General features: G+C 47.2%; 1 protein-coding gene across 1 annotated transcript; it reads left to right on the top strand.

Annotated features, from left to right (window-relative positions):
• The first annotated feature begins 2,129 nt into the window (after positions 1-2,129).
• Positions 2,130-14,087, top strand: Clec4f (C-type lectin domain family 4 member F). The gene is made up of 7 exons (XM_046432424.2): positions 2,130-2,295; positions 3,161-3,268; positions 3,570-3,677; positions 6,890-7,693; positions 12,081-12,232; positions 13,121-13,239; positions 13,693-14,087. The coding sequence occupies exons 1-7, from the start codon at positions 2,235-2,237 to the stop codon at positions 13,844-13,846; spliced, it is 1,506 nt and encodes a 501-aa protein (XP_046288380.1). The 5' UTR covers positions 2,130-2,234; the 3' UTR covers positions 13,847-14,087.
• The last annotated feature ends 354 nt before the right edge of the window (positions 14,088-14,441 follow it).

The raw sequence follows: 14,441 nt of genomic DNA on the forward strand, positions 1-14,441 counted from the left end.
AGTTCTGCTTTCGAAGCCCTCTTATCTTCAGTGGCCCTTGGGGGAAAGAGTTCCTGAGTGGGACCAACCCGAGTATTTTGTGTGGGGAAATAGAAACCAGGACTGCCCGTTTCTTTCACCTCCATCCCCGGGGAGCCACCTCCAGCAGCTCCTGTCCCATGTGGAGAAAGGGCTTGGGGGACACTGCTGGGGCCCTGGAAGGGCTGCTGACTGGCTGAGAAACAGCAGTCCTGGGGTGACTTTCTGTTTCCCCAGGTCAGCGTTCAACAGGCAGGAGGTCAAACAGAAGGCCAACAGGTGTACTCTGCAAGCCACACCGCTCCCTGCACGGTCCTACTGACACACGAGCACCAAACATAGCATTATGAACAGGGAGAGGGCAGCCACTCCCTCTCTACCCTGCAGGTCAGCCATCCTTGGGCTACCTGCCCACTGAGTGGACAGGGGCCTCCATCACACAGCCTCCTCCTCGACCCGTGCTGCAATTCTAGCCCCTTTCTATGTGGCTTTTCCACCGATGGAGTCTGAAGTCATTTTAGTTAGTGCCTAGGGGCCTACGGGAGGCTGTCCCCAGGATTTGTGAAAAAGGCACAGGAAAGGGAAGTGGAGAGAGAGGATAAAAACAGGAAAACAACAATATGGGGAAGTAAGCAATTTGCAAATTTGTCATTGACAGCTTGCAAGAGTGGTGGCGATGGGAGACTGACTTGCACTCATACTACCATCTGAGGCAATGGGGAAAAGGGGAACCCAGGGACAAGAATCTGCCAGTATCCCCAGAACTGGCTCTTGGAGGGATGTCTTGACTAGCCAGTGGAGAATATTGGTTCTGTTGAAGTGACTATCCCTTAGTAGGGACAGGGACATCAGGCTTGCATAGGTCCATGGTGACATCCACTGGGATACTTCACTTCCCTTTCTTCTAGTTCTAGGCCCACCAAGGGGTAGGAACCTCCTGAAGCAGTAAACATGGCTAGAAGTTATACATCTCATGGAAAAGCAGCACACTGGGCCCAATTTGATTTGATTTCGACCCTAACTCCCTGAATTAGCACAGACCACACAGGTTTAGGGCTCTATCCCCCAAGACAGTCTCCACTTCCCATACCAGCAATGAATGGGGCTCCCAGGTGACCCCACACTTCTGCCTGGCTGACTACAAATTTGGGGATTCTCATGACACTCCCTCAGTTTTGATGGCTTACTAGACCAACTCACAGAACTCAGGAAAGCATTAGATTTCCTATTAGAGTTTATTGCAAAGGGTACCATCAGCCAAATGAAGAGGGCATAAGGCAAGGTCCAGAGGGGTCCCAAAACATGACAGCCTCTGTCTCCATGGAGTCAGGTGGGACATCCCAGAACATGGGATGTCCAGCCCGGAGACACTCCTTGAGTTTTGTTCAAGAGTTTGTAAAACCCCATCTCCAGTTTCTCTCCCCTACCAGGATGTCTGAGAGGAGGGAGTGGGGATGAGTTTCTGAAAGTTCTCCCTGCTAATGGTGGGTCTTTAGTGCACCAACCATCCTGAAACTCCCTAGTGTACCTGAGCCAGTCATTAACATAAACTCAGGTGTGGTCATTAGGTATGACAAAAGGCACTCCCATCACTCAGCAAATAGAGTTTCAGGAGCTCTGTGCCAGGACCTAGGACAAAGACCAAATATATATTTCAAATCATCTCAGCTTCTTTCCTGTAATCAGGTTGTAAGGTACCAAGTGGGCAGTGAGTCACCCCATCCCTTCCCTTAACCTGCAGCTCCCTGCCACATGGACCCTGCAGACTTCCATCACCTGACCTCCTTTTACTTTAGAGGGACTGGGGTGGGACTAAGGACTAGCCACAGTTGCAAGAATGCTTTCTCTGCAGAACTGAGACACCTCTACCCTCTTCTCAAGCAGCCAGTTTCAGCCCCCAGAGAAGAGAACAGGTGTATTTGTGACTTTGAGGCAGAGGCTGGAGTTTGGGGCACTAAAGGAGGAGGTGCCAATGGGAAGAGGAAGAGGACAGGGCCCGGGCTGATGGCCTCCTGGAAGCCTGATGGGAGGGGCTGTGCTGGGCTGGGTTTCTGCAGAGTCAGTAGGGAGGGCTTTGAATGTGATCATGACCTTTCCAGGAGCATATAAGTCTGGGGTATTTCCGTTTTGCTCCCACTGTTACTGGCTTGCTGGTTACTTGGTCTTTGTCCCGGGACCTGCTCCTAGCGGGAGCAGCAGGGCTGAAGGACGCAGAGATGGAAAGTGACACGGTCCACTTCTGCACAGATAACCAGCGTGTCTCCCTGCATCCCCGAGGTGAGAAAACTTTGGGATTAGCCCGCCTGTCTCCCAGCCCTCTGAGCTCTTCCTTAGCAAGTCAGAGCACAGATCATTGCTGTCTTGGCCTACACAATAAGCAGGTAAGGGCAGAATGTGGGTCACGTAGAGGATAGGGCACCTCTTGGTCTCTGCATGAAGTCTCCCTAGACCTCTTTTGTTGAGGATGGCAAGGAAAAGGGGTTGCACTTTGAATTTAGTCGGACCTGGTTTTGAACCCCAGTTCTGTACATGGGCGGACCTGTAAGCCTCTGGGGGCTCTGGGCTGGTTTCTAGCCACTGTCAGTGTGTTTCCTTGGGCACATTTTGTCTCTAATCACAGTCCCATACCCATGGTGGCATTCTAACCCCAGTAGCAGAGGCTCCAGGACTGTCGCATGTCAGTGTGTGGGGAGGCAGCAGTGTGGCCCCAAAGGGCTCTGGCTCTTGCTCTGGTCAGGATTCATGAGCAAGACTGGCCCGGGGAGTCCAAGGGCTCTGGCTCTGTCCTTCCTCTTTTCCCCTCTCCCTCCCTTTTCTCCTTTCTTCTTTCACTCAAATCACACTTTCCTTGCTCTCCCCTCTGTGCCAGGTTCTGTGCCCCTGGTGCCACTGCAGCCTCCTTGGGATTCTGAGCACTGGGGTCTCAGCAGCATGCCTTTCCTGGTGTTGCTCCCATACCCCATGATGAGCTCTGGCAAATGTCCCAAGTGCTTCCCTTTCCTTCGGCAGCCACCTGGGTGATAAACATGATGGGTTTTCCATCCCCACTAGATAGACCCGGAGCTTGGGTCAGAGAGACTGCCTCTGTCCCTGCGGGCATGGCACCCTCTCATCCTGGACCACCCTGGCTTCTCCTTTGCAGAGGTGGATTCTGAGACAGTGGCTCCAGCAGCCCCCAGGATGTCAAGGCTTGTTGTGGCCACCCTGGCTGTGATCCTGGTCTCCTCTCTTGTGGCTCTCTTTGTTGTGGGTAAGTTTTCAGGTGACCCGAAACCCACTGACTCTTTCCTTCCTGTGTGAAGGTTCCAGGGGACCCAGATGTACATTCTCTGCTCCCAGAAGGGCCATTTCACTACCAACCCGGCCCAGACCACAGCTCTCCTGGCAGTAGAGACCACTGGGAGCCTCCCAGAACTGAGGCCCATGAAGGAAATTCTGAGAGTGTCCTTGGTGCCATCTCCATCTTTCTGGAATTCTAATTGGTGTAGGTCAGCCTATTCTCCAGGGTCAGTGCTGGGGATAGCACTGACCCAGTTAATGGGGTGTCTCAGCTCTCCAGTCCCGAAGCCCTGCACCGGGGGATCATCCTTCCTTCCAAGAGTTTAAAGCCATGTTTCCGGGAGACAACACTACTGGCCAGTCACCTGTGGAGCCCCGCAGTGAGTAGCCATGGTGGGGTAGGGGCTGGGAGGGAACTGGGACACTTGGAAGCTTAGACCCTGGGACTAGCTTCTCCTCTGAAACCTCCAGGTCTCTGAATAGGTTCCATCTTCCTTAGAAAGATTCTAAAATTTTTCAAATTCATCACTCAGCCCCAGAGTGTAACTGTTGGCCCTTTGTGATCTCCTCCTCACACCTATCCCAGACAATCACTGATCTGATTCCTGTAACTGAAGATTAGTTTGCTTTTTCTAGCATTTTATATAAAAGGGGACATGACATATGCACTCATTTTTAATTCTTTACTGGTCATGTAATTTGCAAATATTTTCTCTGCATCTATGACTTGCTTTTTTATTCTCTGAATAAGATTGTATTTTGTGTGTGTGTGTGTGTGTGTGTGTGTGTGTGTGTTGCTGGGGATTGAACCCAGGGCCACGTGCAAGTGAGGCAAGCACTATACCAGTTGAGTTATATCCTCAGCCCAAGATTGTAATTCTGATAGCCCTATTTATTTATTGGTGCTGGGGATTAAACCCAGGGCCTTGTGCATGCTAAGCATATGTTTACCACTGAGCCATACCCTCAGCCTCTCTCCCTCTCTTTCTCTCTCTCCCTCTTTCTTTCCTGTAATGGACCATGCTTTTGGTCTTTTTTTTTTATTTTTAGGTGCCAATGGACCTTTGTTTTATTTATTTATATATGGTGCTGGGAATCGAACTCACTGCCTCACACATGCTAGGCAAGTGCGCTACCACTGAGCCCTAGCCCCAGCCCATGCTTTTGGTTTTGTATCTGATCAATCTTTGCATAACTTAAGGCCACAAAGATGTTCTCTGTTTTCTCCTGGAAATTTTATAGCTTTTGTTTTGTTTTTGCATATGGCATTTGTCTCAGCACTATTTTTTAAAAGCATTATCCTCTAAGAATTACCTTTTCATCTTTGCTGACAATCATCTGTCCATATCTGTGTGGTGGTACTTTTGAAGTCTCCATTCTGTTGCACTGATCTATCTTTTTTTTGTTTGCTTGTTTGTTTTGTGGTGCTGGGGATTGAACCAGGGCCTTGTGCATGTAAGGCAAGCACTCTACCAACTGAGCTATATCCCCAGCACTGATCTATCTTTTTTTTTTTTTTTTTTTGAGAGAGAGAGAGAGAGAGAGAGAGAGAGAGAGAATTTTTCAGTATTTATTTTATGTGGTGCTGAGGATCGAACCCAGCGCACTGCGCATGCCAGGCGAGCACGTTACAGCTTGAGCCACATCCCCAGCCCGATCTATCTATCTTTATAAGACAGAATATTTGACTGGGCTTCAAAGGCCATCTGCTGAGGCCTCACACACCCACCTAGACAGAGCATGAGGAATAGTACACGAATATTCCAGAAACAGTCCCTGCCTTCTTGGGTTCTTCCCCCTATTTTTTTCTTCCCTCTATTTTTGGGGGAGGCTAAAATCAGGAGGCAACCAGAAATGTCTGAGATTAGGTCCTAGTTGATGAGGTGAGCCAAGAATGCAAGCAGGCCCAAGGCAGGGGCTAGTGGGGCTGGTAGGAAGACCCCCCAGATTAAAGAGGCTGCCGAGTCTCTAGGAATTACCCCGACAACAAAGGCCTTCCTTCCTTCCTTCCTTCTTTCCTTCCTTCCCTATGTTAGGCAAGTACCCTACCACTAAGCTACACCCCCCAACTCTTCTTATTTTATTTTGAGTTGGGGATTCCACTAAATTGCCCTGGCTAGCCTTGAGTTTTTGATTGTCCTGCCTCAGTCTTCAGAGTGGCTGAGATTAGAAGTGTGCGCCATTACACCAGACTTGACAAAGGCCTTTACTCAGGTCTCCCACATCCTCAAACTTTTCTGTAGGCCCCTTTCCCTATGTAATATTGAAGTTCCAGCCGTTTGAAAGGACATTTCAATGTAGATCCATTGTTATCAAAGGGCGTGGCACTCCTCCATTCTGGCCTTGTAAACTGAACAGTGTGCTTCCTCCTGAGATACTTATCCCCCCGCACCCGCCCAAATTTGTGATCATAAAATGTGTATTTGTGGTCTACAGAGTGTTTAGGAAGTAACAAGGGCAAATCAAGGGACTTCATGCTTAGTGTACAGATACACCATAGGACCAAACACGGGCTTTCCTCATACCTATTTTTTTTTTTTTTATAATGACCCATCTATGGTGAAATTTCAGTAGAATTAAACTTCAACAGCTTTAAAGGATATAATTAGTTACTTTCAAGTTAAGCAATTATTATGGCAAAAATAATTCAAACTTTACTGCCTAGCTCTGGGTGATCTACTTCTAGGCAGGTATTTCAATCCCCCAACCCCTTGTTCATGTGTGATAGCTAGGTTGGTATTCATTTTTTTAAAAAAATTTGTTCTAATTAGTTATACATGATGGTAGAATACATTTTGACACATCATACATAGATGAAGAATAAATTCTCATTCTTCTGGTTTTACATGATGTAGAATCAAACCAGTCATGTAGTCATATATGCACATAGGATAATAATGTTCAATTTATTGTACCATCATTTCTACTACCATACTTCCTCCCCTCCCTTCACTCCCCTCTGTCTAATCCAAAGTACCTATATTCTTCCCTAGCACCCCCCATTGTGAGTTAGCATCTGCATATCAGAGAAAACATTCAACCTTTTGTTCTTTGGGGTTGGCTTATTTCACTTAGCATGATATTCTCCAGCTCCATCCATTTACCAGCAAATGCTATAATTTCATTCTTCTTTAAGGCTGAGTAATACTCAATTGTGTATATGTACCACAATTTCTTTAATCATCAATCTGTTGAAGGGCACCTAGGTTGGTTCTATTGTGAATTCAGCTGCTATAAACATTGATATGACTGCATCACTATAGTATGCTGATTTTAAGTCCTTTGGGTATAAACCAAGGAGTGGGTTAGCTGGCTCAAATGGTGGTTCCATTCCAAGTTTTCTGAGGAATTTCCATGATGCTTTGGTCTTCATTTATTTATATTTCTGGTCCACATCCTCAGGCGGCCCATCCCCAGGGTCTGGGTGGCTGCAGTGTCCTGCAGGCTGCCTGAGAGGGATGCAGGGCTGTATCATGGACATTGCCCTTGGATCTTTTAAAAGCATTCTGATGCTTTTAAAAGCATTCTGATGCATTTGATCTTCCCTACATAATGGGCCTCTGGCTGCCTTCTCTGATTCTTCCTCCCCCAGATCATCATTATTTTGACAGCATAGCAGGAATGCAAGAGGTGATCCAGATGTTCAGAGGGCATATGGAAAATTCCTACACTTGGCATGAAGAGATCCAGATGTTGAAGTACAGAGTGGACAATGTCAGTTCTCAGATCCAGACACTTGGCAGTCATCTGGGAGATGCCAGGGCTGACATCCAGATGGTAAGAGGTGCTCTTAAGGCCGCCAATACCTTGAGCTCGCAGACCCAGACATTAAACAGCTCCATGGAGAGGGCCAATAGCGAGATTGAGAGGCTGAAGGGAAGTCTACAAGATGCAAATGCTCTAAACACCCAGGCCCAGATCTTTCTGCAGGGCAGTTTAGACAACACCAGTGCTGAGATACAGGTGCTGAGAGGTCATTTGGAAAGGGCAAATGATGACAGTTCCGTTTTAAAAAGAGAGTTGGAAACTGCCACTGCCCAGATCCAAATAGCAAGTGGCCATCTGGAACAGACGGATGCTCAGATCCAAGAGCTAAAATCAGAGCTGGAAAATGCCAGTACTTTAAATTTCCAGATTCAGGTGTTAAATGGTCAGTTGAAAAATGCCAGCAGAGAGATACAGACCCTAAAAGAAGGAATGAAGGGTGCTGCAGCCTTAAGTTCCCAGACTCAGATGTTAGAGAGCAATTTGCAGAAGGCCAAGGCTGAGATGCAGAAGTTAAAAGAGGATTTGGAGAACACCAAGAATCTAACTGCAAAAATCCAGGAGGAGCAGAGTCGCCTGGGGAAGCTCTCTGCAACCACTGCTTCACAGGAGCAGCTACAGAGCACCCAAAGTAAGTGAGAGGGAGGGGTCTGGTGGGGCAGGTCAGTGTCTTGGGTCGGAATGGTGGGTTGCTCACCTCCTCCAAGTTTTGCTTTCCTCTTCTTTAAAGTGGGGATGGTAATATGTGGTTTACAATGAGGATCCAATGAGTTAACACATGGCAATATTTGTGCACTCATCTGACATTTTTTTTTTCTTCTTTTTGGTACCAGGGATTAAACTCAGGGGCTCTTTACCACTGAGCCATATCCCCAGCTCTTTTCAATTTCTAGTTTTTGAGACAGAGTCTTGCTAAGTTGTTTAGGGCTTTGCTAAGTTGCTAAGGGTAGCTCTGAAGTTGTGATGCTCCTGCCTCAGCCTCCAAAGCTGCTGGGATTACAGGTGTGCAATACCATACCTGGCTCATCTGACATTTTATTGAGGCCCTATTAAGTGTCAGGTATAAAGATGAATAAGACCTGCTATGTATCTTTGACAAGCTTTTGGACAAGGAGGGCCAAGCTGCATGAAAGATACACAGACATGTATAAGAGGTGAGAAGTGAGAAACAGGTACTGGGAGCTGGGGTGAAGGAGGAGAAGAAAGAAGCAAGAAGGAACCTTCTGAGGGGTATGTGTGGGGAGACATCTTTTGTGGGAAAGGATCAGAGGATCCTGTGTTGAGATGATGGCCTTTGAACTGAGTCCTAAAAGACTAATAGTATTTGCCAAGAAAATCAGGTAAGAAAGCAACACACAGCCATAGAGCTGTGAAATTGATATTCTGGAAACTTCAGTTACTTTGACTAACCTGTGGGAAAGAGGGAAACTTTATGAGGTGCAGGTGGAAAAGGCAGCAAGTATGGACTAGAGCAGTGACTTTCACGCTGCTTTGAATGTAACCATGGCATGAAATTCATTTTACATTGTAACAGCATCAATAGGCATACCCACGCACTTCAAAAAGCAAATGTTTTATTGCATCTGGTGCTCTCAGATATTTTATAATCTATTCTTTATTAACAAAGCTTGTCATGACTCACTAATGGGTCAGTGAATACAGTCCAGAAAACAGCACTAGCTGGGTATGGTGACACACCTGTAATCCTAAGTACCAAGGACACCGAGGCAGGAGGATTGCAGGTTCAAGCCCAGCCTGGGAAACTTAGCAAGACCTTGTCTCAAAATAAAATTAAAAGGACTGGGGCTGTAGTTCAGTGATAGAGCGCTTACCTAGCATGCACGAGATCCTGAGTTCAATCTCCAGTATCAGGGAAAACAAAGAAGAAAAGAAAAACACTGAACCATGAGGGAAGGAAGTAGCCTGGGAGACACAGCCTGGACAGGGAAGGCCTCTGAGCTTGGGTTTCCTCTCTTTTGGGGAATGAAGAATTACAGAAGGGCTGCATCTCTAGGAGGAGGCTCCTAGAGGTGGAGAATAAAAAAGGAAGGGGACCAGGGAGATTTTTCATGCTGGTCTGGGATGCTATGGGGGATCAAGGATGTCACCTAGAGCTTGTCTGAAATCCAAGACAGAAACCTGGGATACAGCCATAGGGATATAGTCATAGTCATTGGGGGCCCTGGGTATGTTGGCTTTGGTTGCAGCAGTGAGGGTGAGGGAGTTTGCATGGGACAGAAGTCACCATGAGAAGAGGGCTGAGGATGGAAATAAGAAGCCAACCTTCAGGTGGCAAGAAGACAAAGAGGTTCTTCTTTCTAAAGAAGAGCAACATATGCAATATAGAGGTGGTGGCAAATATTGTAAAAATAGAGATGAGAAAATAACGGCTGTGTTTTCATGAGCATTTCTGTAATTTCCATGTGAACCCACTGGCAAACTTCCTTGAGAGTTTTTTATTTATTTAAATTTTTTTTTTTCTTTTCTAGATTTGGATAGGCTTGATGGGCAGGTGAGAGAAAGGAAGCAACAAAGAAGAGGAGGCCAGGGATAGAGAGGGAAATGAAATGCACAGGCTGGGGCAAAACCTGCCCCTCTGAGGCTGGGTGTGTGGAAGGCGTGGTTCATCTTGGTCTGGAGATGTGGGAACAGGAAACAGAGGGGCTGGTACTCAGTCCTGCCTCTTTCTGGCTAGAGTGGGAGGAGTTTGCTAAGGGGGAGGGGTCTGGAGGAGCTGGGAGAGAAGGTCTGGTTGAAGCAGCTACTGAAGAGATGGGCTGACAAGGGAGGCGTGGCAGGCAGCCCCCAGGGCCTGCTCTGCTCCATCTGGTTCTGGTGTGGGGGCCCGGCAGCCTTCCCTTCTTCATGATTCTTCTAGGTCTTGCTCTCCTCCTCACTCCCCCATGGTCTTTGACTGTTGTAGCAGAGATCCGTCTTCTCCACTTTGGGAACACACTGTGGAGAATCACTCAAGGAGCTTAAAGACTAAGCTCTGGAACTGACTTTTTTTTTTTTTTTTTTTTTTTGGAGGTGGGGGGGGGTCCTGGATGCAGTCTGGGGACCACAACTTTACAAAAAGCTCCCTACGTGGTTCTAATAGCAGTCAGACTGAGAAGCATTAATTAGAATTTTTCTTAAAGGGCCACTTTTTTCCCTTAATGGTAGACATTTTAGTCTTCTGGGTTGTCCATTCTGTTGCTGAGGGATAAAGCAGTGGAAGATAATATATAAATTAATGGGGGTGGCTGTGTGCCAATCAACCTTTCTGTAAAGAGACTGGCTGGTGGGCTTCAGTTTGCCAATCTTTGGTTCAGGCTGAGTTCTCATTCCTTGGAGAACATGAGAATTACCTGGAGGGCTCGCCTACTTGTAGATTGTTAAAACACAATTTCAGATTGAGCAGGGCTGGCTGGGGTGGGCCTGAGAATGTGCATTTCAACTCTGTTCCCAGACAATGCTGATGTTGCCAGTGTGGGACTACATTTTGAAGAGAACTCCTATTGCACACACTCACCATCTTTTTGAGATCTTTGCCCTTACACTATAAATGATGTTTCTGCTTGGTTCAAAGTGTCTTCTTCCTATTGCCTCCACCAGGTTGGAATTTTATATATAATATAATTATAATAATATATAATAATATATATAATTTTAATATATATATATATATTTTAGTTATAGTTCGACACGATACCTTTATTTAATTAATTAATTTTTATATGGTGCTGAGGATCGAACCCAGTGCTTCTCACATTCAAGGCAAGTGCTCTACCCACTGAACCACAACCCCAGCCCCAGGTTGGAATTTTTTGTAGTACAAATCTGAGCATGTTAGGATCCTTCTTAAAACCTTTCTCTGATTTCCATTGCTCATAGAGAAAAAATCCAAATGCTTTACATGATGTTTTAAGTTGAGTGCTGGTGAATCTGTCCAAGTTTATCTCCCATCCTTTATACATTGACCACAAGTCATCTGCTCAGCTTATTTGGTAGCTTCGACAGGCCAGGCATACTATGTCATTGCGTGCCTTTATGCTTTGATGCCTACTCTTTCCCATGTCTGAAATGTTCTCCTGGACACTGAACTTCTGAAAAACTCCCCTTCAATCTCTCAAGACTTATATTGAGTGACATCTCACTGAGGATGCCCCTCTGGAGCCACACCTCCCTCCCAGGTGAAATGAACCATATCCTCTGTTCTAACATGCACATGGTTTTAATCAACACCTTCTCTCTGTTTCATTTATTAGACCGTAAGTTCTTCAAGGGCCTCATCAATCATGTCTTACTGATCTTGTATAACAGCCCCTGGCTCAGAGAAGTTTAGGAATGTTTAATAATGAATGTTGAACACAAGAATAAATAGAGAGTAAGTGAGCCTGTGAAGCTCTATTCACACTGCTGTGGTATAGATAATGTCAGAGATCAGGTGTCATGGCAGGGAGAGATGAAAGAGCTGAGCTCACAGGAGCAGCTCTCAGAGGTTGGGGATTATGAGGTCTGGCAGACTAGGTAACGATAAGTTCCCAGGATGGCCATGGGTGTGGGCAGCTGAAGGATGGAGATGAAGGGCCAGCAGATGTCAGCAGGGAGGAAGGGCAAAAAGGAGGTGGCACCAGGTGACTACTCTTAAATAGTGGAAATGAAGGAGGCTCTGAGATGACTGTAAAATCTTCCAGGAATTGGAGTGGACTGTCAGGTGGTAGCAGTGAATTGAGACAGAGGCAGTATAGCCCCAAAGCAGGGGTCTGGGAAGACAGTGTTGACTGAGTAGAGCTGAGCCTCCCAGGAGGGGCTGAGACACTTGGGCATGGGGCAGGGGGCGCTTTGCTTCCAGGAGGAGTGAGTAGTGGATTGGTGGTGCAGCCTCCCAGGCCTTGATCCAGGAGCACTGAGCATCAGAAATTCTCTGGGCATTTGAAACTCAGTGGTTGGCCCCAGGAGAGTGCAGAAGGCCAGCATTGGGACATCCACCATTTGCTCATGGTTCTCTCTCTCTTCCCCAACTTTTGATCTAGATCAACTACTCCAGCTGATCCTGCAAGGCTGGAAAGCCTATGAGGAAAACTTGTATTACTTTTCTCACGTCAAGAAGTCTTGGCATGAGGCTGAGCGGTCCTGTGTGTCCAAGGGAGCCCACCTGGCATCGGTGACCTCTCAGGAAGAGCAGGTCAGAGCTGCAGGTGGGGGTGGCTAATGGAGTTGGTGTGTGGAAGGGTCTAGGGTGCTTTGGCCTCTTACCTATCAGCACTGCATTGGAGATCTCTGTGTCTCCTCTGTCAGGTAGAGAGCAAATATTTACTGAGTTCAGATGAGTACCTTGACCTGGAGGTAGAAGAACTGATAGCAAAAGTCCATATTCTCAGTGATCAAGGGAGACACCCAGGGCCAGCAGATGTCATCAGGGAGGACGGGCAAAGGGAGGAGGCACAAGGTGATTGCTCTTAAATAGTGGGAATATGTCCCTCCCCCATGCCCTCTATTTCCTGTTAGGCTTCCTTTCCAGTCATCAGTCCTGATTACTGTCAGCTAACTCAGTGGTTGTAGAGGGCTCATGAGCGGGAGACCCAAAGCTCCCTGGGGAGACCAGACACCACTTATAAGTCTAGAACCACCAAATGATAATATGGTCCCAGGAAGCCCATCTGCTGAGGGTCCTTTTCAGAATTTGCTTGGATATTAACAAAGGACTACAACAGGTTTGATCCAGTTAGGAGTATAGAACTCTCCACTCCTGTGGCTCTCTTGAGACTGTTGTTATAGGACTGTTGAGGGACATGCTACTTTGTAAAACACATCTCCTTAATATGGACAGAATGTTTTTGTTCAAATAAAGCCATACCCCTCAAGGTCAAGGACCTAATAGGGACAGTCAATATGGAAGATGCTGGACTTCCCTGAGGGAAGTCCTGAACAAGTCCTGGGTTCTGAGCAAGCCACAGAAGGTGCAGGGAGGGCTCTCCAGGTGGGCTACATGCCCTGGGACCAGGGAAGGGAAAGCCTGGAGAACCAGCTCCTCATGTGCAGGGTCAAACACAACCCCGCCTCTTCTCCACAGGCATTCCTGGTACAGTTCACAAGTAACTCCTACCACTGGATTGGCCTCACTGACATGGGCATGGAGGGCACCTGGCGCTGGGTAGATGGGACACAGTTCAATAATGCTGGGAGCAAGGTGTGAGTACAGCTGCTGTGTGGTGTGTGGTATGTGATGTGTATGTGGTATGGCTGAGTGATGCCCACAGAGGGGTATCAGGAGGATAGGTCCTGGGACTGGCAGGTAGCCTGTGAGTGTTCTTCTTGGCTTTTCTTTTTTTGTTTTGTTTTGTTTGCTTCCTATCCTATGCCCTACTCAGGCCTGGTCCCAAGAGACTCTTTCCCCTATCAGAAGGCATCTAAGTGTGCATTCTGGGGTGAGGGCTGGCAAAATCACAGGCTGTCCCTCCCTGACTGAATCCTCAGTAACTAAGGGGGGAACCTCAGCAGAGCCACCTTCAGGGTACCTCTGTCCCCAGTCCTGTCTTTACCCTAGTTCTCTAGAGGGTGAGGGGCTGGTATCAGTTCCTCATGCCACTTCAGGAGGAAGGGACACTTGCTTTGTCTGACACAATAAAGCCCTATTGCTTCCAGGTTTTGGGACAGAAATCAGCCAGACAACTGGAGGCACAAGAATGGGCAGACTGAAGACTGCGTCCATCTTCGCAGCTTGTGGAATGACATGAACTGCAATAGCCCCTATCACTGGGTCTGCAAGAAGCCCATGGGCCAGCAGGTGGCAGGCTAGAGCTGAGGGAGCGTCCCAGCTGCTGTGGCACCTGAAGGGCCTCTGAATTCAGTCTGTTCCCTAGGTCTTCCTTTGGCCTTTGTGTTTCCTGCCATGTCCTTTCACTTAAGCCTTTCTAGCTTGGTTACGTCATGAGATCCAGCAGGATCAATGGCTCCTCAAAGGGAGAGCCTTGATGTACCTTTGTATTCCCTCAGTCACCAGCCTAAGCTGCCAATAAAGACTCCCTGAATGAATGGAAGTTCTGTGTTTGCTTGTCCCTGTGACAGCCACCGCACTTTCTCCCTAGATTGACCCTCCTTTCCTTTATGTTCCTTCTGTCCCAAATAAACATACCTTCATTTAAGGGTTTTACAGCTTGTAACTTTTAGCTACTTTGTCGAAAGCAGCAGATGTTGGATACAACCTACAGAGACTTCAGAAAGAGTCCAAAGTCCCAGGAAGTTCCAGCCTTTCAGTTGTTCCTTCGGTTTCTTTTGGGTACAGATGGGATTGGAACTGGATGTTTTCCCAGCCCTTTAAGTCACTCCAAAGACCTGGGATAAAACCAGCTTGGTCATGGTGTATAATTTTCTTATATATGTTGTTGAATCTT

This window comes from Marmota monax, unplaced genomic scaffold (genome assembly GCF_021218885.2).
Source record: "Marmota monax isolate L192 unplaced genomic scaffold, Marmota_monax_Labrador192_F-V1.1 WCK01_AAM20220418_F8-fsc00106, whole genome shotgun sequence".
NCBI classification, from domain to species: domain Eukaryota; kingdom Metazoa; phylum Chordata; class Mammalia; order Rodentia; family Sciuridae; genus Marmota; species Marmota monax.

What these genes read in the sequence shown, in the direction of transcription:
- Clec4f (XM_046432424.2), top strand. Translation starts at nt 2,235, where the DNA reads ATGGAAAGTGACACGGTCCACTTCTGCACAGATAACCAGCGTGTCTCC. An exon ending in TGTCTCCCTGCATCCCCGAG is followed by an intron (nt 2,296 to 3,160) that starts GTGAGAAAACTT and finishes TCTCCTTTGCAG; the next exon opens with AGGTGGATTCTGAGACAGTG. An exon ending in AATAATGCTGGGAGCAAGGT is followed by an intron (nt 13,240 to 13,692) that starts GTGAGTACAGCT and finishes TATTGCTTCCAG; the next exon opens with GTTTTGGGACAGAAATCAGC.